Source organism: Hippopotamus amphibius, chromosome 16, assembly GCF_030028045.1.
Source record: "Hippopotamus amphibius kiboko isolate mHipAmp2 chromosome 16, mHipAmp2.hap2, whole genome shotgun sequence".
Lineage (NCBI taxonomy): Eukaryota > Metazoa > Chordata > Mammalia > Artiodactyla > Hippopotamidae > Hippopotamus > Hippopotamus amphibius.
Genome location: NC_080201.1, coordinates 58,566,282 through 58,586,799, shown reverse-complemented (window position 1 = coordinate 58,586,799; position 20,518 = coordinate 58,566,282). Strand labels below are relative to the sequence as shown.

Here is a 20,518-nt window from a genome sequence, read left to right as displayed (position 1 = left end):
CCACAACTAGAGAAAGCCCGCTTACAGCAATGAAGACCCAACACAGCCAAAAATAATTAAAGATAATGATTAAAATAAATAAATGTTTTAAAAAAATCCTGCAGGATTCATTTAGGAGATGTCAACGTTCAAGTTTAGGGTGGGCAGGGACCTCCCTGGTGGTCCAGTGGTTAAGACTCTGCACTTCTAATGCAAGGGGCATGGGTTCTATCCCTGATGGGGGAACTAAGATTCCACATGCCCTGTGGTGTGGCCAAGAAAAAAAAAGTTTAGAGTGGGCAGAAACTGAGCTCATGAGAGCTTGTGGGGTTGTTTGACTGGGATGCACCTTGAATGGTTGGGTTTGGTGTGTAAATTGGGCAGGTGTCCGGGGCTATAGCTGAAGTGGTGATTGTAACTGGGAATTCATGGTGGGGTCTGGAGATGGATGGGAACTTTTCTCCTCTTCCACCCTGACCCTCACCTCTCCCACCCCTGCCCAGCCCAAGAGCACAGCAGATACCACACCCCCAGCTCACACATCTTTATTAGACCGGATGTGGGATTTCCAAAGCCAAACAGGCTGCCTCTGTCCTGCACCAGCCCAGCCGTAGAGACCTTCCTCCTAATTCCAGGGGAGACCAGCTCCCCTCTGGAAGGTGTCAAAAGTTAGTGGCTGTCGTGGGTGCCCTGGAGCCCCTGGTACCACAGGGGAGAGAACCACAGCTGTGCTCCGAGTTCCCCTCCCCTAACCCTCCACGCTTAACACGCTGTCCCTTGTGGAACAGGGCAGCCACGTCCAACAATGCATCCTCGATGTGCTGCCCCAGCCGGTGGGAGTCCTAAAAGGAGAGACGTGTCACGTCCAGGAGATGCTGGGAGACGGGCTCCCGGGGCTGAGAAACAGGAGGCCTGGGGTCCCTGGCTCCTGGGTCTGAGGGGTTTGAGTATTAGGGCTCCTGGATCATGGGACGGTTGGGTGCTGGGAGTCTGGACTCCTAGGCTGTAGGAGGGGAGGGAGGGGGTGGGTTAGTCTCACCGTTCTTGTGCTTGATTTTTTGCTAGAGATGTGGAAGGTGATCACGTCATCCCCCATGAAGATGTAGGAAACACCATAACCATGGTCATCAGCCTGGAGAGGGACAGAGTGAGGGGAACAACATAGCGCCCGGTCCCCCTCCCTCCCCACTAGGTAGGAGTGCGGGCGCCCATCCCCTCCTGCCCCGGGGCCCAGGTCCACTCACAGGCCCGAATCCACCACCAGAGGAAACATAGTCGGGGTAATTGTGGACGTCGAACAGGTGGATTTGCTGAACAGGAATCTGGCTGGTGGCCAGCTGCCACTGCTCCGAGTGAACCTGAGGGACCGGAGTCGGTCACGTGTGCAGTAAAGACAAACAGACCTGCAGGTCCGTGCAGTCTCGGCTGAACTATTTCCCTTAAATCCTTGCCGCTCTGCCCCTCCCTCCCTGACGTCACCTCTCCGCTTTTCTCCCTTTTGACCACACCCCTCTCTCCTCCCAGAACCCGCCCTCTCTCCTGGTCACCCCCCCCAAACACGCCCCTCTCCTCTCTAACCACGCCCCTCATGCGTCTTTCCATAGCCACGCCCCTCTCTCCTGGCCCGTTTTCCCTCTTTGCTCCCTCCCTTTCTTGCCCAGTCTCCCTCAACTCTGCTCTGCTGATACCTCTGTTTTCCAACATCACCCTCCATGCCCGGAAGTGCCTCCCTTCCCCCGTGGTTTGACACTTCCCTCTTCAACGCTTCCCCTGCACCCCAACCTGGTCCAGGAAGGGAGACTGCAGGTGGAGGAACTGGGACACGATGTAGAGAGCAAAGAGGTGGCGGTCGACCCCCTGTCCACTCATCGCTGCCTTCAGCAGAGCCTGGTGCTTGTCCACCGCCAGGCGGAACAGGGCGAGGCACTGTGGGTCCTGGGGTCACAGGTCATGGAAAGACAGGAAGTGGGCTTACTGCTGAGGCCTGTCACACCCCTGGCCTCAACCCAGCTTGCAACATCCCTGCAAGGCAGAGATATCAACTCTATTTTGCAGAAGGGAAACAGGCACAGAGAGGGGAGGTCACTTGCCCAGGGTCACACAGCCAGGCAGAGTCAGGTGGGTTCCCAGGTCTGACTCCAGGGCCCAGACTCCTTCCACTGAACCACAACACTTCATAAGTAGGAGGGAGAGGGAACAGAGGTGCCTGAGGGGTTCTGAGCGCAGAGGTTATACATGGAGCATGGGGGAAGGGTACAAATGGAAGGTACAAGGTCACACAGAAATTAAAGAAAGAGACCTACATTGTGGAACCAGGGCTCCCTCTTGGGTGCTCCCCCACTGCCCTCTGTGGGACCCCCATTAAAGCATGTATCACACTATGCTGAACTACCTCTGTCTCCCCCTATCAGTGAGCTCCCTGAGGTCAGAGACCAGGCTTGGTTCCTCCCCTGTCCCATCACGGAGCCTGGACCTCAGAAGGTGCTCCTCAAATGTTTGTAAAGGTATGAGTGAGTACGTGGAAGTGACCGAAGCCTCAAACGAGGCCCACACCCACTGTCTTCTCTTTGTCCTCCATGGCTCTCACAAAGTTGCAGGCCTCCCTCGTGCAAGAACGCACCGTCTCGGTCCGGCCTTCCAGGAACAAGCGAGTCATGGTCGACTCATAAGTCAGGCAGAATTGACCCCTGTCCTGGGGACAAGGAACAGAAGAGCCGGTCAGCTAGGCTCAGGGAGTCTTCACAGACTTGACCCACCTCTATCTGGACCTCCGGCTCCTCCCGCCCAGGAACGTGTGATTGGGAGAGAGAAATCAAGATGGCGGACCCACCATGGCAATAACCAAGAAGTCATTACAGGGGTCAATGAGGCGGGCCCAGGGAAACTGAGGTCTTGAGAAGGGCAGGGGTCTGGAACCCAGCTGACCCGAAAGTAGGCCAGCTGCAAGGCCATCTGGATGAAGCTGTCTGAAGAGAGGTGGCAGCGTTTGATGAAGCTCTTGCCAAAGTGGGAGAAGGGGAAGACGTGGCAGTCAATGTTTCCAGACAAGGTCTTGGCTCCCCTCAGGGCTAGAGAGATGGATAGATGGATCTGCCAGAGAAGGAGGGAGGGAGGAATGGCCAGGGGTTACACATAGGGGAAGGCTAGAGCTGGGAATGGGGCTGGAAGTGGAGATGGGAATGGAGCTAGGCTGGGGTAGAATATGGAAAAGGGGACAAAGAAGGGAATGGAGCTGAAGGGCTCGGTTAAAGATGGGGCTGGGGTGAAGGTCGGGATAGGACTGGGGTTGGGATGGGAATGGGATGGGGAATGGGGTTGAAAATGAGGACTGAACTGGAGCTGGGAATGGGCTTGGGATTGGGTATGGGATGGGATATGAGTGGGGTTGGGTATGGGATGGGGTTAGGGTTGGAGATGGGATTGAATTTAAGGATAGTGATGGAGTTGGGGATGCTGATGAGTTTGGGGTGGAGATAAAGTTGGGTTTGAGTTGGGATAGAACTAAGTCGAGGTTGGGGATGGAGATGGCATTGGGGTTGAGCACGGGGTTGGGTACTGGGAAGAGGGTTAGTCTGGGGTTGGGGTTGCAGTCGAGGATGTGGCTGGGATGAGGTTAGATTGAAGATAGGGTTGGGGTTTGAGGTTGGGGCTTTTGGGGGATGTGGGTGTGGGTTTGGTGTTGGGGGTAGGGATGGGGTTGATTTTTTTGGTTGAGATCGGGAGCAGGGATGAGTTTAGAGTCAAAGCCAGGAATTTTGGGGACTTGGAAGAGAAACCTAGAAACCTGGCCTCACCTTGTCTGGAAGGTCCCAGTAAAGCCGCTGGGGCTGGGGCAGCGAGGGGTCAAGATGTCCCTTGCAGTGACCGTCTGCCGAGTAGCCCAGCTGAAAGCATTCTGTGGCCAGAGTGAACTGTGTAAAAACGGAAGCTGTCAGAGTCCATTCCTCCCTCTGGACCAAGGGGCATCTAACCAGGGACCTCTTTTCTTAAGTCCCTTCTTAAGGGGCTCAGGGACAATCCTAGAGAAACAGAAACCTCTGATGGCCACAAGTGGGTTCTTAGGGTCACGGTCATTGAGAGCAAGGCTAATACGAATACTCGGTGCTTACTGCCCTTGTACTTCTGACTGGTGGATAAAGAGCCACCAATGGCTGTCCCAGCCTTCCCAAGGACAACCCCTGCCACAGTCCTAGGACAAGAGAGAGAAAGCTGGGCATAGCATGGGCTTCTAGGGTCAGCATCCATTCTGACTGAGTGGTACCCATGCCCTGCTGGTGGTTACATATTTTAAATCAGTCCTGATGGAGCACCTGCTACCAGCCAGCGTTCTACTTCATTTCTACCTAGAAAGAAGGGATTAATATCCCCAATTTGACATAAGAACTATATCAAGAGAAGCCCCTCTCAGTTGATGCCTTAGAGTTTGCATTTTTCTTTATCTTACTCTATGTGACATCTCTTCATTCAAAGTCAATAAACAGAGATGACAGAAAGTGTCTTGAAGGGTCTGAGGTTAAACTGAATTGAGAGTGTCATCTACCAATATAATCAAAGGCAAAAAAATTCCCATTTTTTTAAACAAGAAACAGGCACAGAGGAGTCAGTGCTTACCTGGGGCTGCTCTCAAGATCTGGAAGCGGCCTCCCTTTCCCTCATATATGCCTGATCCGCACCCTGGGTCCCATCTAACCCCTCACACAACACCATGGAAGACTGGGAACCCGGTGGGGTGCAGATACCACCCCCTATGATTTAGAGACTAAATGAAATAGAAAAAAGAGAGATGCTAAGGTTCTTAGGACAGGAGAGGAGCTTAAAGATAAAAGAAAGTCCAACCCTTTCACCTGATGAAGCAGAAACTGAGGCTCAGAGGAGGGGAGTAACTTGCCCAAGGTCACACAGCAAACCAGAGCTGGAAGATGGTCCTGACTTAGGGTGATATGGTTGGAAGGCTTCACACTCTGGTCCCAGAGCATTTTGGATTTTTATTCTCGTTCTGCATCCTCTGGCTCTGTGACTCTGGGCAAATCACTTCCCTTCTCTGGGCCCCAAATGCCCATTCGTCAAAGAAAGGTCATAGGGAGTTCCCTGGCGATCCAGTGGTTAGGACTCGGCACTTTCAGTGCTGGGACCTGGGTTCAATCTTTGGTCGGGCTTCAATTCCTCATCCCCACAAGCCATGAGGAAGGAAGGAAGGAAAGAAGGAAGGAAGGAAGGAGGGAGGGAGGGAGGAGAGAAGGAGGGGGGAGGGGGGAGGGAGGAAGGAAGGAAGGAAGGAAGGAAGGAAGGAAGGAAGGAAGGAAGGAAATAATCCCAGGCACCCTTCTTCGCTAGGTGACCCTGGTCTCGTCTCTGCCTGTCTCCAAGACTCCATTTTTCCTCTGACCTTAAAGCCCTAGAGAGGAAGGTCTTTGGAAATGGGGGGCAGGGGGGGATGCCGGTCCCCAGGGTGGAGGGCCAGCCGGCTGTCCTACCTCCCACATATGTCCTGAGATGGGGCAGTCAGCCCACGAATGCTCCACGCTGAGACCCAACTTCCCGTTGGAGAAGACGATTAGGGAGAAAGATTTGTCAAACCAGCTGTGGGGGGAGAGTTCAGAGTGGTCACCAAAGAGGACAGGAGGGACATCAGGGGGCTCTCTGGGGGAACTGAGGGAGGTTCTGTGGGGAGATCGGGGAGTCAGGGCTGGGGTCCTGGTGTGGGGAGCTCTAAGAAGGTAGGGGTCCCTAGTGGGGGGGAGGGAGTGGGTTCTGATGGTCTCTGAGATGTGTCTCAGTTTTGGAGAGTTCAGGAATTTTGAGACAATATACTGAGAAAGATTCAGGGCTTACAGGTGCTGAGAGCTTAGGTGGACTCTCCCGGGAGCCTCAGAAATCAGAGTGGTGCCTGGTGGGCATCTAGGAAGTTGTCTGAGGATCTCGAGGTATGGGGGTCCCCGGTCCGAGGTCCTGGGTTTGGGGTGCCTGCCTCAAGGGCTGAGGATCCTGCGGTCTGCAGTTCTGAGTCTGAGGTCCCTAGGCGTGGGGTCTGGCTGAGGGTCTCTGGATCTAGGGGTCTCGGGTTTGGCATTTGTTAATCCTCTGATGTGGGGTCCCTGGGTCTTGGATTCCGAGTGTGGAGTCCCAGGTCTAGAGTTTCTTAAGGTCTGAGGCTCCAGGTCAGGGGTTTGGCGGTCCTTAGATCCCCGGTTTGGATCTGGTGCCCCAGATCTAGAGGTTACCTGCTTCAGAGGCCCCCAGGTCTCAGTGCATTGGGTCTGCGGTCACAAGCGGGGAGGGGCCCAAATCCCGGGGCGGACTCACCGGTCGTGGCCCCTCCCGGCCAGCAGGGCGTGGGCATAGGCATCTAAGGAAGCTGCGGGGTCCTCCCTGGTGAGCCCAGCGGGCTCAGAGTCGAGGGATACAAAGAAAGCGGCACCTTCGACGGCCTCCAGGGCCTCCTGGGCCTGGGTCTTCAGGGACCTCCGCACCTGAGCCCACACGTCCCTGTCGGGGTACGTGCCTGAGTCCCGGCTGGCCCTCCATCCTGCCCAGCCTCCACCCGGCCCACAACCTCGGGACGCTGGCTGGGCTTCCGGGGCTCCCAGACCTCTGACCCTCACCTCGGAGCGGCGGTCAAGGCCGCCAGATGCTCCTCGTGGGGGCAGGCGGGAGAGGGGTCGTCCAGGATTCGCTGAAACTGCTGCTCCAGGGCCCGTGGAGAAAGCAGGCCGCTTTGGGAGTGGGTCCCCACGCGGAAGAATCGGCCCCGGTGGAAGACGGCCACGTGTCGGCTGTCTCGGAGGTGGCGGATGTGGTCTAGGGGTGATACGTTATAAGAATAAGGACCTTTATTAGGCACTCACCAAGCGGCTTGTACTGTCTGACGCACTTCTTTAACCCTCATCACCCTAGATACCCTTGCTATCCCATTTTAGAGACGAGGAAACAAGCTCAGAGAGGGTAATAACTCGCCCAGGGTCACACAGCTTGGGAGTTACGGAGCTGGGATTCTAACCCAGGCAGGCTGGCTCCAGAGAGCGTGCTTTTGGCCACTACACTGTTCTGCCTCTATCGGTGAGAAGGGAAGAGGGGGCTCACCTTTGTGGACCCCGGGAATTCGCGTGGTGTTGAATATCTTCTCATACTGGGCAGAGCACAAGGGCCGCATTCCCATCAGCAAAGTCTGCAGGAGATCATGGGCTCATGACCTGTCTCCCAGGACCCACGCGGCCTCATGGTCTCAGGACCACAGTCTCAGCACCACAGCCTCCGTCCCCAGCCTGCGGGGGCAACCCTCTTACTGGCAGGATCTCTTGGCGGTTCAGGCGGTGGCGGTACAGGAGGAGGGCGTGGACCGCGTTCCCAGCACGGGCCGCCTGCACGGGAGTGGGCGTGACGTACAGGAAGTCCTGCGGGCCAGCCCAGGGGAGAGCAAAACGCCTGGGGTCAGTTTTGCCCCTGATGGAGGCACTGACCCCAAACACAGGTCTAGATCCCAACAGAGGCAGGATAGTGAATTCCAGACTGCGATTGGGCTCACTGACCCTAAACCCCACATTCTACTCAGACACCCCAACCCTAGACCAGGGAACTATGAACCCCATCCCCTGTCCGGTTGGTAACTTCCTTCTCCCCTTCTCACCATCATATAATAGTTGCTATTCACCATCAGTGAGTTCCGGGAGCGCAGGTACACAAATTCTTCCCACCAGTCACTGACCTGGGAGTGGGGCAGAGAGACACACACAGCTGGGGTGGCCAGGGTCAAGGTAGGGGTGGGGGAGAGGCAGAGGGGAGCCCCTCGAAACTTTGCTATGTCAAACAGGGAGGGTGGAACTCAATGAAGGAGGCATCAAGATCAGTAACGCAATAACCTAGAAGTCCATCGATAGGAGATCAGTTAAATAAACCATGCTACCCTCATGTTATGCAATATATCATAGCTGTTAAAAAGAACAAGTTAGGGGACTTCCTAGGTGGCGCAGTGGGTAAGAATCCGCCTGCCAATGCAGGGGACACGGGTTTGATCCCTGCCCCAGGAAGATACCACATGCCACGGAGCAACTAAGCCCGTGCGCCACAACTATTGAGCCTGCGCTCTAGAGACCGTGAGCCACAACTATTGAGCCCATGTGCCGCAACTACTGAAGCCCACACGCCTGGAGCCTGTGCTCTGCAACAAGAGAGGCCACCTCAATGAGAAGCCTGCACCACAAGGAAGAGTAGCCCCCGCTCGCCGCAACTAGAGAAAGCCCGTGTGCAGCAAAGAAGACCCAACATGGCCAAATAAATAAATGAATGAATAAATTAAAAAAAAAAAAAAAAAAGAACAAGTTAGGACTTCCTAGGTGGTGCAGTGGTTAAGAATCCGCCTGTCAATGCAGGGGACATGGGTTCGATACCGGCTTTGGGAAGATTCCACATGCCATGGAGCAACTAAGCCTGTGTACCACAACTACTGAGCCTGTGCTCTAGAGCCTGTGTGCCACAACTATTGAGCCCATGTGCTACAACTACTGTAGCCTGCGCGCCTAGAGCCCGTGCTCCAAAACAAGAGAAGCCACTGCAATGAGAAGCCCACGCACCGCAAGGAAGAGTAGCCCCCACCCCCATTGCAACTAGAGAAAGCCTGCACACAGCAACGAAGACCTAATGCAGCCAATAAATAATTAACTCTTTAAAAAAAAAAAGACCCAATGTATTCACCAAGTGGATGAATAGACAACCAAAATGTGGTTTATCCATACAATGGAATGTTAATATAATATAAAAAGGAATGAAGTTCTAATTCTTCATGGTTACAACATAGATGAACCCCGAAAATCTTATGCTAAGTGAAATGAGTCAGACACAAAAGACAAATAGTGTCTGATTCCACTTCTGTGAAAAATCTAAAATAAGCCAGTTCGTAGAGAAAGAAAGTAGAACACAGGTTACCTGGGGCTTCAGGGAAGTGGGAATGGGGATATTTTGCCTAATGGGTACAAAGTCTCTATTTGGGATGATGAAAAAGTTATAGAAATAGACAGTAGTGATGGTTATACAACATTGTGACTATACTTAGTACCACTTAATTGTACACTGAAAAATGGTTACAATGGCAAATTTTAAATTATGTATATTTTAATCACAATTTAAGTTATATATATTTATGTTATATATTTATATATTAAATAGGTAATATGTTATATGATATATAACATATTACATACTGTAAAAATTATATATTACAAATAAGATTTATATATATGTGTATATATATCTCTGGATACAAATATATGTATATATACATTCAGAAAAGACTCTGACCAAAGTGTTTGTCACAGGCGATGGTGGGAGGGACAAGAATTAAAGGCAGGTGGTCAGAGAGGACTTGAATGTTTTCTGGATGTTTTCCTTTCTCCTATGTCATAGAATCACATAGGATCTATGAAGACATACATGTTTGCTTGTGTCTTAAAGTTGATGGCATCTTACACACATAAAATTTCATTAGGTTGTACATGTAAGATTTATGTATTTTATAATACTGTATGTATAATATTGTGGAATTCCCTGGCAGTCCGGTGGTTAAGACTCTGCACTTCCACTGCAGGGGGCATGGGTTCATCCCTGGCTGGGGAACTAAGATCCTGCATGCTTCATGGCATGAGCAAAAAAAAAAAAATAGTATATGCATATCATATACTATTTTTTTTTAAAGAAAAGCTTTACCAGGGACTTCCCTGGTGGTGCAGTGGTTAAGAATCCGCCTGCCAATGCAAGGGACACGGGTTCGAGTCCTGGTCTGGGAAGATCCCATATGCTGTGGAGCAACTAAGCCACTTTGCTACAACAACAGAGCCTGCGTTCTAGAGCCCAAGAGCTGCAACTACTGAAGCCAGTGCTCCACAACAAGAGAAGCCACTGCAATGAGAAGCCAGTGCACCGCAGAGTAGTCCCCGCTTACCACAACTAGAGAAAGCCTGCGTGCAGCAACAAAGACCCAATGCAGTCAAACATCAATAAATAAATAAATACATTTATATAAAGAAAGAAAAGCTTCACCAGCATCAAAGCTTGCTAAAGTCTATGACTCAGAAGAAAATCCTAGCAGTAATTGTGTAGCAAGATTTTAACCTCCAGGAAAAAAACTGTTGGGATGGGAGGTCGGGGAGGGGGTGGGGGCAGTTGGGGACGTGGCCGTCTTTGGAGAAAATATCCAAAGCAAAGCAAAAATTAATCTGATTTTAATAAAAGCCACTTTAGTGCCCTGCACCAATGGCTTTCCGTATATTATAGGATCTTTCAGGAAATGCTACATTGTTAAAATTCTTAACGCAGACCATGAAGCTGTGTGGAAAGCAGGAAGATTTGGATGAGTCTGAATCAAAAAGCAATTGAGGGGATTTCCTAGGTGCTGCAGTGGTTGAGAATCTGCCTGCAAATGCAAGGGACATGGGTTCGATCCCTGCTCCGGGAGGATCCCACATGTCACTGGAGCAACTAAGCCCGTGAGCCACAACTATTGAGCCCATGTGCTACAACTACTGAAGCCCACACGCCTAGAGCCCATGCTCCACAAAGAAAAGAAACCTCCACAATGAGGAGCCCGCGCACCACAATGAAGAGTAGCCCCCTCCCTCTGCAACTAGAGAGAGTCCGTGTGCAGCATCAAATACCCAACACAGCCAATAATAAATAAATAAATAAATAAATAAATAAATAAATTTATTTATTAAAATAAAAAGCAATTGAGAAGACTTGGATTCTCAGTGTGAAAGTCTTAGGGATGCTTAGGCCAATTTATTACATTTACATTTCCGGTTTTTTGAGCTTGCTTGGGAGTGATATTTGACACAAATCTATGTCTAAGTGAGCTGTTTTAATATACATTTGAATCTCATTACTTGCGGTCGTTATGTCCTATAAATTGGCAGTGAGTGCTGACTAGCAAACACTGAGCCATTGTTCCAAGGGGAAACTCAGGGTCAGGTTCCTTCCAGCCCTGTTCTGCCTCAGCTGGGAACGTGCACATCGGGCAAGCTGTATTTTTTGCTACCCTGTGCATGTCTGTGAATGACCACGAAAGTGCCATGAATACTGATTTGGGGTTACAAATACATTTTAGCAAGTAGGCGAACCTGCAAATACAGAATGTGTGAATAATGAGGACTGACCTGTATAAGTGATGAGAAAACATTGTGTTAGACTTTAGTGCTTTTTCCTTTGTTGTCTATGAGATAATGGTGTATGTTATAACTTGCAGTGCCTTAGAGGTACAATGAACTATATCAGTAAAATATATGTAATATGTGTGTATATACATTATTTATATGTTATAAATAACATATATTTATATAATTGACATATATAATTGTTATATTATTTATATGTTTTTATACATATATATAAGAGCGGAATCTGGTCCAAGAGCATGAAGGAAAAAAAAAACCCCTAAAACTAAGGCTTGCATAAAAAATGAGTGAAATATTGCCATTTCATGGCAATGGACCTAGAGATTATCATCCTAAGTGAAGTCAGTCAGACAAAGAAAGCCAAATATTATATGATACCACTTATATGTGAAACCTAAAAAAGTAATACATCTGTCGCTTCTTCCTACCTCCACCTCATCAAATGCTGCCTAATGGCTATTTACGGGTTCCTACAGAATGGGAGGCCTGGAAGCCGCTTGCAGGGTGACTCGCTGACTGGCTCTATGCCTCAGGTTCCCAAGGGTCTCAACTCAGAGTGTGTTCTAGGGCCCTACCTCCTGAAATCAGAATAGAAGCCAGTTTGCGGCAGGTGTCTTTGCACAGACAAGGCGGGTGAGGGGAGGGGCTGAAATGTTGGGCGGGGCCTGGAATTCTGGTTTAAGTACTGGCAGGTTGAGGGCGGAGCTCTGGGCTGTGGGCGGGTCCTGGAGAGGGAGCTTAGGTTATTGACGAGCAGGGTTCAGAATGTGGGAGCTTGGGGGCCAGGGCTCAAAATGTTGGCACAGGATGGACGGGGTTCAGAATACTGGAGAGAAGAGAGAAGCTCAGAAAATCGGAGCATCTGGGGCTGGGTTTAAACTATTGGAGCGTGGGGGCGGTGCTCAGAATGTTCGCACGTCTGGGGTGCAGCTCCAATCTCCCGGGAGCCTGGGGGTTGTGGGCGGGGCGTGGGGCGGGGCGTAAAACCCGTAGAGTTAGGAGGGCTGGCTCAGAACCTTTGCCTACAGTCCGCTGTACTCACGTAATTGGACGCCCACCAGGACTTGAGCTGCAGGTACCACTGCAGCAGAGACGCCTGCAGCCTCAGGAATTCCTGTGCTAGGGCCGCGGTCCAGTCGAAGTCCTCGTCGGACAGGACGGGTCGGACAGACTCCAAATACTGAGGGGCAGGGAAGAGGGCAGGTCACACCCCACGCTAGGCAGCCTCCCGCCCCATCCCTGGGTACCTGGCCCACCTTGCGCACGGTGTCCTGCACGGAGGGCACAGGCTGGCGTGGCAGGGAACGCTGGTAACTGAAGAGCATTGGGTGGCGGCCAGAGAAGATGCGAACCAGGGCCTAGCAGAAAGCAGGAAATAGTGGTTCATTAAACAACTCACTGCAGCCAGGGACCCAGGTGTTGGGGGTGGGGTGGGGGTGGCGGTGGCGACCCATAGAGAGAATGGGGCAGAGGGGGTTTGAGCAGGGCTCTGCCCCTCCCGTACCAGCCAGGTCTTGGTGGGTGAGGACATAGCTCCGTGAGGTTCGAGGAGCCAGCCGTTGTAGGACAGAAGCAGCCTCAGGGCCACATGAAGTGTGAAGATCAGGGCTCCCCATAGACACGAAGCAAACAGCGCGGCCGCCAGGACTCCCCGAAGCCTGTGATGCTGTCCACCCCTGGGGGGGCGGGTAGAGAAAAAGTATGGGCCTGGGTCTCCTGGCCTCCGGACACCCCTCCCCTCCAGCCCTGCCCAGCGCCTGCCGTTCCTAACACTCTCTGACTCTGATCTTTTGGCTGTTGGAGGAATATCCTGTAGAATTAGTCGTCAGAAAAAGTCCAGTTTCCTCCATTTGTGAAGTGCTAGGTGTGATTCTCTTGGTACACTCACCATCTCCCCCCAGGTTTGTGGAAACACCAAGTTTCTAAAATCACTTCCCATAGAAATTGGCAGATGCTTAATAAATGTGAACTGGTATTTCTATTGAAATATACCAGATATCAAATTACACTCTAAGGCAGTGGTTCTCAATGTGTGGCCCTTGACCCAGAAACATGAACACCACCCGGGAGCTTGTTAGAAATGCAAATTTCTGGGCCCCACAATCTCTTGGCTTTTGGCCCAGCAATCAGTGTTTTAACAAGCCTTCCAGGTGACTCCAATGCAAACTCAAGTTTAGGAGATGCTAGTAAAGCTACACTAAATCAACATGTTTGCAAAGTTGCAATCAGACAGACTGTAAGCAAATCCCACCCGGAGGACTTGGGGCGAGTCACTTCCCCTCTGCAGACTAGGTAAATCTAGCCTGCCTGGAAAATTCTGCCTCTGATCCTGGTTTGCCCTTTGAGGCTATCTGCACAAAGTTTGAACCTTCTTCCCCAGGAGGACTAATCCAAGAGTGAGAACCTGCCACTTCACCCACATCTGGTTTCCAAACCTTTCCCAACAACTATAATAATTCAATAACTCCCATTTAATAACCTAGTACTGTATTGAATATTCCACATGAATGATTTTGTTTAATTCCTCCAACCACCCTAAGAAGCAATTATTATTATAGGTGAAGACCCTGACACTAAGAATGGTGAGGTCTCTTGCCTAAGACTACACAACTGTAAATTAGAGTTCATATTTCTGTTAGTATATATAACCATACCTGGACATTGTCCAGTTTGCCATCATCCCCTTTAGCAAGAAGCAGCCAGGATGGAAAAATGTACAGAGACAAGAGAGGAAATCACCTCCTTTTACTTGAGGCTCTACCTTTATTAATCTGACCCCAAGTAAGTCTCAGAGGCTACTTTTCTTTAAAAGGCACACTTGCTGATAGAGAAACTTACTGGGTGGAGGGAAAGGGATTAGGAGGTCACTGGGCTGAAGTGGGGGACCTCACCAGTCTGGCAGCAAATCTTTGATTTTCTCCATCAGTCCTAAGGAAGGATCCAGCTGGAGGAACCAGGCAAGCTGGATTGCACTGAAGAGGAAGAGCCAGCTGAGGGGGCTAGCAGGGAACACACCTGTGAGAAAGTCGTTCTGCAGAGAGGAAAGAGCACGTATTCAATCGATTATCCCATCTGCTAAGCACCATTCTTAGATGTTAACTCAGCACTGAGCTGGGTGCTCAAGATGCAGTGGGGGACAGACAGAGCTGGGTCCTGCCCCCAGGGAGGTCAGACCAGAATGAAGTGAGTGCTAATGGTGATAGGATAAGGCAGGTTGCTCAGGCTGAGGGAGTCAGGGAGGGCTTCCTGGAGGAGAGCTCTCAGGCAGGACCCTGAAGGTGAAACTGTCAAAAAGGCAAACCTATTCCCCCATATACAGCAGGGTCCGGAGCTCGGCAGCAAGCCATGGAATGACTGAGAAATGAATGAAAGTGTTGGGTAACTAACCAGGCCCCCAGGGAAGCATGCTAGAGATAACTAATATTTAATGAGCGCTTACTACATGCCAGGTGCCATTTGCAAGGATTAACTCTTTAATTAACTCCCAACAACCCTGTGAAGTAGGTACTAACATGTTCTCACTTTGCACAAGAAAACAGGTAGGCTCAGGGACTTCTCTGGTGGTGCAGTGGTTAAGAATCCACCTGCCAATGCAGGGAACATAGGTTCAATCCCTGGTTCTAGAAGATCCCACATGCTATGGAGCAACTAAGCCCATGCACTACAACTACTGAGCCTTTGCTCTAGAGCCTGCGAGCCACAACTACTGAGCCTGCGTGCTGCAGCTACCGAAGCCTGTGCACCTAGAGCCCATGCTCTGCAACAAGAGAAGCCACTGCAAGAAGCCCGAGCACCACAACAAAGAGTAGCCCCTGCTAGCTGCAACAAAGGAAAGCCCGCACGCAGCAACAAAGACCCAATGCAGCCAAAAATAATAAATAAATAAATAAATAAATAAAATTATAAAACAAAAACAAAAAACCCACGTAGGTTAAAAGTCACACAGAGAGCATGGTTAAGCCAGGATAAGAGTTACTGTTGCTTTTGATATCACCATCAGGGCTCAAGAAACCACTCTCTCTCCTTTTCCCACATTTTAATGACCAAGAAGGCCTCAGCGATCATGGTTTAGACCTTGGGCTCTGGAGTCCCCACCCTCTGGGCTCAAATCTCTGCCCTGTCACTACCTAGTTGAGTGACCAGAGCAAGTGACTGTACCTCTCAGTTTCCTCATCCGTAGAATGGGAACAATCCCAGTACGTGGCTCATAGGGCTGTCATGAGGGTTGGATGAGGAAATATTCCACAAATGCTTACTGCAGTCCAACAGTAGGGACAAGACAGCAAGATTTCTGCTCTCATGGGGGACAGAGACAATACCTACATAAGTAAAGGCTTTGGTGAAGCGGATCAGATGGTGAGAGGTGCTATGGGAAGAAATAAAGCAGAGGGCTCAGGCAGGGGTGGCGGGGCAGGATGGTAAATTGCATAGCTGAGAGCCGACACTGTAGGCATTCAATAACTATTACTACGATGATCCTCTCTGTTGCTAAGCTGCTTCTCATTGGGGATTTATTTACTTGACAATCTCCCTTTGGCTTGGCAGGAAAAGGTTACTGGCAAACATTGTTATTTGGCTGTTTAATTTTTCTTTTTTAAAAGAAGTTTTCAGTTCTGTCTGGGGCTCTAGATTGCAATAAAACAGGGACTTCCTAATAACAGAAAATGTCTCCATGGCGCTTCCCAAGTACCAGGAACATCATTAAATTATTTTGTTCCCCTGTCACACAGTAAGATAGTAAGTATATTATCTTTAATATGGGTGAGGAAACTGAAGAGTTAGGAAGTTTGAAGAACTCGTCCAAAGCCACATGGCCAGGAAGTGGTGGAGGTAGGATTTGAACCCAGGTCCCCTGGCTCCAGGGTCAATCACTCAAACCATCGGGATGCCTTGTGACCCTGATGCACCAGGACACGCCGTGAGGTACCATGCTCTGAAGTCTGCTGTATCTCAGAATTTCATATTCTTTTGGAAACTGATGCTCCGATCTCCTGCCAATGAACCACCCACTAAGTGCTGGATGCTGTGCCACAAGCTTGGCCCAAGTGACCCACTGCATATAATTCACAACAGCTTCTTCGGCACAGATATTGAGACCACTTTCTAGAAAAGCAGCCCATATTGGGGCATCAGCATGGGCTCCAGAACCAAACTGCTAATTCTACCGCTTTCTCTACTTCTGCATCTCAGCAGCTGTGTGACCTGGGGATAGTGAAATCACCTCTCTGGGCTTCTGTTTCCTCATCTGTAAAATGGAACTAATGATAGGCTTACCTTAAGAAGGCCCTAATGAGGGGAATCCCCTGGCTGTCCAGTGGTTAGGACTCAGTGCTTTCACTGCGAGGGCCTGGGTTTGATCCCTAGTTGGGGAACTAAGACCCCACAAGCCTCACGTCCAGCCAAAAAAAAAAACAAAAAACCAAACCCTAATGAGGACCAGATGTGCAATAAAGTCAAATGGCTTGGTTGGTATAGAGCTTGAGACACACTCCTACCTAGTTTGATTTTAGAAATGAGGAAGCAGAAGCCCAGAGAAATTACTAACGTGCTGGAGGTCACAACAGCACCTACATGGCATGTAAGACAAGAATGGTGATGCTAGAGTGTCACTTCTGTGAGCCAGGCCTTCTGTTAAGACAACTATGCTTACAACAGTCCCTCAAGGCAGGAACTGTCGAGGTTGCCATTTTTTAAGTGAAGAAACTCAGGCTTGGCAGTGAGTCTATGGAATTACAGCTCTGGTAGCGCTGAGGGCACAGCCCTCACCTCGGGAGCAAGTTCCAGGAGCTACGGCGTCAGGGTGGTTCCTGGGGCCCCAGATTAGAGAGGAAGGACGTGAGGGCTCCAAGTGACCATCTCCAAGTGCCGGGAGAGAGGCAGCTTGCTACAATTATCAATACTAATATGAGTGTCTGGTGGGGGCCATTGGCCATAGGCAGCCTCTGAGTCAGAAAAGAGCTTCAGAGGCGACTCAAGAACAGCGGCGACAGTCAAAATATTTGACACAGCAACACCAGTCCAAATCTATCCGTAAGCATAGAAATCAGAACAGTGGTTGCCTTGCAGTGAGGGTGAGGTAGGAAGTGCTGGCTGGAAAGGAGCTCAAAGCAACATTCTAGAATGATGTCAGTGCTGTCTTGATGAGGAGCTGGTTACACAGGTATTATACGGGTTACAAAGCTATTGCAAAATTCAAGGACTGTGCTTAAAATATCTGTGCATTTTTTCTGTATATAGTTACATCTTAGTTTAAATATCTATCTATGCATGTATATAATATGTGTGTGTGTGTTTATGTATTTAACCACAGGTTAACACTTTAGCTGCTGGATTGGCCTGAGGGGCAGGGCTGAAGGGGCTCTCTGGGGGTTTGGGTTAGTGGCTATTTATTCGCTGGAGCAGGTACATCTCTATCTTAACAACCATTTTAACAATCAATATGGCCATAGAAGTGCGATCCATCCTGCCCAAATGTTTCAGCTTCCAGAGATCCTCCTGGGCTGCCCCCTGGTTTTATTATAACACTTTCATTCTCCCTCTTTCCTGCCTGCTTTGTCGTCCTCCGTAGCACATCACCATCTAAAACACTCGATGGTTTGCTTATTGATTTATTTATGGTTTGCTTATTTATTTATTTGCCTTCTCCTCCAACTTGATCAAGAGCTCCATGAGGGCAGGACTCTGTCCGTCTTGCTCCCTGCTGCGGTGCCCCAGTGCCCCAAATAGTGCCAGGCCCTTAACAGATGCTCCACAGATATTTGGTAAATGAAGAAAAGTATTATAATCTAAAGCTAACACTTACTCGGCACTCGCCATGCGCCAAGCACTTGGCTCTGTGCTTACATGTGAAAAATTCATTTCATCCTCACAACTGTCCCGTGAGGGAGGTGCTACCATCACTCCTGTTTCACATGAGGGGAAACTGAAGCTCAGAGAGACGCGTTTGCCCAAGGCCACACAGCTAGTCACTGGCAGATCGCGGATTCAAACTCAGGCCTGGCGGACCCCACAGGTGTTCAAGACCTGGGTTCACACACAGAGGGTGTGACCAGCAGGGAGACTCCATATGTGGATGGGGCCAGAGTTCTAGAACCGGGGACCCTGGGGCTGACATGGGTTCTGGGTAGATGTTGGCTTCTAGGGCTTTCTAGGGCAAGAGCAAGGAGCAGGAGTTTGGCTTTTCCAGAGCCGGGGGAGCAGGGTTTGTGGTGATGGGTAAGCAGAGGATACAGATAGCGGAAGTTCACATCTCAGAACCGTAGGGAGAATGTGCCACATACTGGAGAGGGCACTGGGGGTTCAGAGCAGGGGCAAGGAGGGGGCTCTCAGACCCAGTGGGTAAGGACTATGGGAAAGGGGGGGCCTTCAGGATCGGGGTGTGGGCTACCCAAGAAGTTGATCAGGCCATGGGGTTCTGGAATGTGAGCACCTCGTTTAGAGCCTAGAGATGAAAGGGAATGGTGAGAGGTACACCATAGGTAAGGGAACTGAGTTCTAGATATTGGGGTGGAAGTTGTGTTTGTGGGTGTCGGGAGAGTGGGAAGGGTGTCCAGGAAGTGGGTACAAGCGGTGAATGGCAGTTCCCAGTAGGGGAGGTTGAGGATCGCAGAAGTCAGCCATAGAGAACTGGAAATGGCTTCAAGGGGTCCTGAAGCGGACACCAAAATTCCCAGAAGGGGTGACAGAATCCCAGAAGTGGGGCCACCAGGATGTCAGAAGGGAGCCTCAGGCATCCCGGAAGCAGGTAACTGGATTCCCATAAGGAAACCAAGCAGCAGCCCTCCTCACCCAGAAACGGGAGAGATGCCTTTTCCAAGAGCGCAGTCCGGAGAGGTAGATCTCCTGCAACACCGGGGCACTGAGCTCCACTTCCCCCGCGTCCGAAGTCAGCGAGGGTCGGAAGCCCACGGCCTGGTGCGCTTCAGCCATGTCACGCTACAGCCCTGAGAGGAGGACAGAGGGTCATTTTCCGGACCCCCAGCCCCTTCTCCGCAGACCCAGGAATACAGGACGTCAGCTCACCCTTCCCTAACCACCTGAGGGGTCTTGAGGGTCCTGGCGGGAGACTTCGGTGTTGGGGGGACTTCAACTGGGGACCTCTGTGAACGCACAGAAAGGCAGGAGGGATAATTTTCATTAACCGCTTTTACAGCTATTCTGAGAACATGGTGCGGTGACAGTGCCCCCCCCCAAAGGACTTTAAAGATTTGGGGGTCGGGGAGGGAAACCGGTCCAGGGTGAGTTACGGGATCTGGGGAAAAACATTAGTCCCAAGCCCATTTGAAATGAACACCTGCCGGACATTGGCATTGTCCGTTCCATTTCCGCTTCCCATTACAAGGCTGGGACGGGGCGGGGGGCGGCGGGGGAGAGAGGAGGGAATTGGGTGGGGGCTGCCTATAAATTCAGACTGTCTGGGGTGGCCCAGCGTCCCCTCCCCCCGCCCCTGGCTGAAGGGGATGGGGGGGAAGCACCCTACTGCGCATGCCTCGCGGGCAGGGATGCTGAGGCTGAGAGCAGAGACGAGCGTCGAGCACAAGTGATGGAGAGGCCCGTATTCCCAACCCAAGACACAATCCTCCAGCCCCCGCAGGAGCTCGGGTCCCTCCAGTCCGGCACTTACCACGCTGAGTCAGGGGTCCGCCGATCGGATCCTGGGGACCAAGCCCGAGTACACCCCCGACCCCCGATTTAGAGCGCCGGACTCAAGCCCACTTGCATATGTCCAATCCCAGTGACTGTGAGTCCACGACGGGCCTCCGGGGCACCTGTCCGCCTCCGACCACCCAATACCCAGGAAATCCGATTTCTGTCTCGCGGGTGCCTAGCCGGGTATTCAAGTCCCGGGTTTTATCCCCGCCCCCTTCCAATCTTCTATCCCCACCCCTTTCCAATCCCGGCGCTCAGTTCCCGCCCCCTTCGAATCCAAGCGTCCAATCCCCTCCCTCTGTTCGATCCCCAGCCCTCAGCCTGCATTCTCCACCATTGTGCCTCCCCTGTTCTACGCAGCACCTCCTCCGAACCCCAGGTTCTTCGGCTCCCCAGTCCACTGTCTCTTTTCTCTCCTTTCTCGCCGAGGAAAGAAGCTCAGCTTGGAACTCACAGCCCATGCGCGTGGGAGCCAGAGCCAGTCGTCTCAGCCCTACCACAGAGGGGAGGGAGGACTGCTTTGGGGTCGGGTCGGCTCCCCAAAACCACCCACGGAAGATGCAGCTGCAGGGATTGAGTCGGCGTGGAGGTGCTACAGCAGACTGGATTCAAGTTCGCCGGAGGGAATTCTCTGAGGAGAAAAGTGTGTGGATAAAGGGGAGACTATATTAGAGACCGGGTTCAGATTGGGAGGCCAGAATGGGCACAGACAGAGACTGAAACATGGAACT

General features: G+C 51.1%; 1 protein-coding gene across 4 annotated transcripts; it reads right to left on the bottom strand.

Annotated features, from left to right (window-relative positions):
• Positions 1–508: 508 nt before the first annotated feature.
• Positions 509–19,973, bottom strand: CPT1C (carnitine palmitoyltransferase 1C). 4 transcript variants are annotated; one of them, XM_057711768.1, is made up of 20 exons: positions 19,762–19,973; positions 19,175–19,237; positions 18,927–19,081; positions 14,030–14,169; positions 12,643–12,814; positions 12,395–12,496; positions 12,181–12,318; positions 7,604–7,681; positions 7,263–7,370; positions 7,060–7,144; positions 6,582–6,777; positions 6,283–6,465; positions 5,454–5,559; positions 3,774–3,890; positions 2,905–3,069; positions 2,537–2,671; positions 1,762–1,914; positions 1,224–1,337; positions 1,019–1,111; positions 509–821 (listed from the first exon to the last, which is right to left on the bottom strand). In XM_057711768.1, exons 3-20 carry the CDS (start codon positions 19,065–19,067, stop codon positions 642–644), a joined length of 2,406 nt encoding a protein of 801 aa, XP_057567751.1. In that variant the 5' UTR covers positions 19,068–19,081; positions 19,175–19,237; positions 19,762–19,973; the 3' UTR covers positions 509–641. The 4 variants fall into 4 exon arrangements, 3 of the variants coding, with proteins under 3 accessions (XP_057567751.1, XP_057567749.1, XP_057567752.1); XM_057711766.1 differs by lacking the exon at positions 19,175–19,237; XM_057711769.1 differs by lacking the exons at positions 6,283–6,465; positions 19,175–19,237.
• Positions 19,974–20,518: the final 545 nt, after the last annotated feature.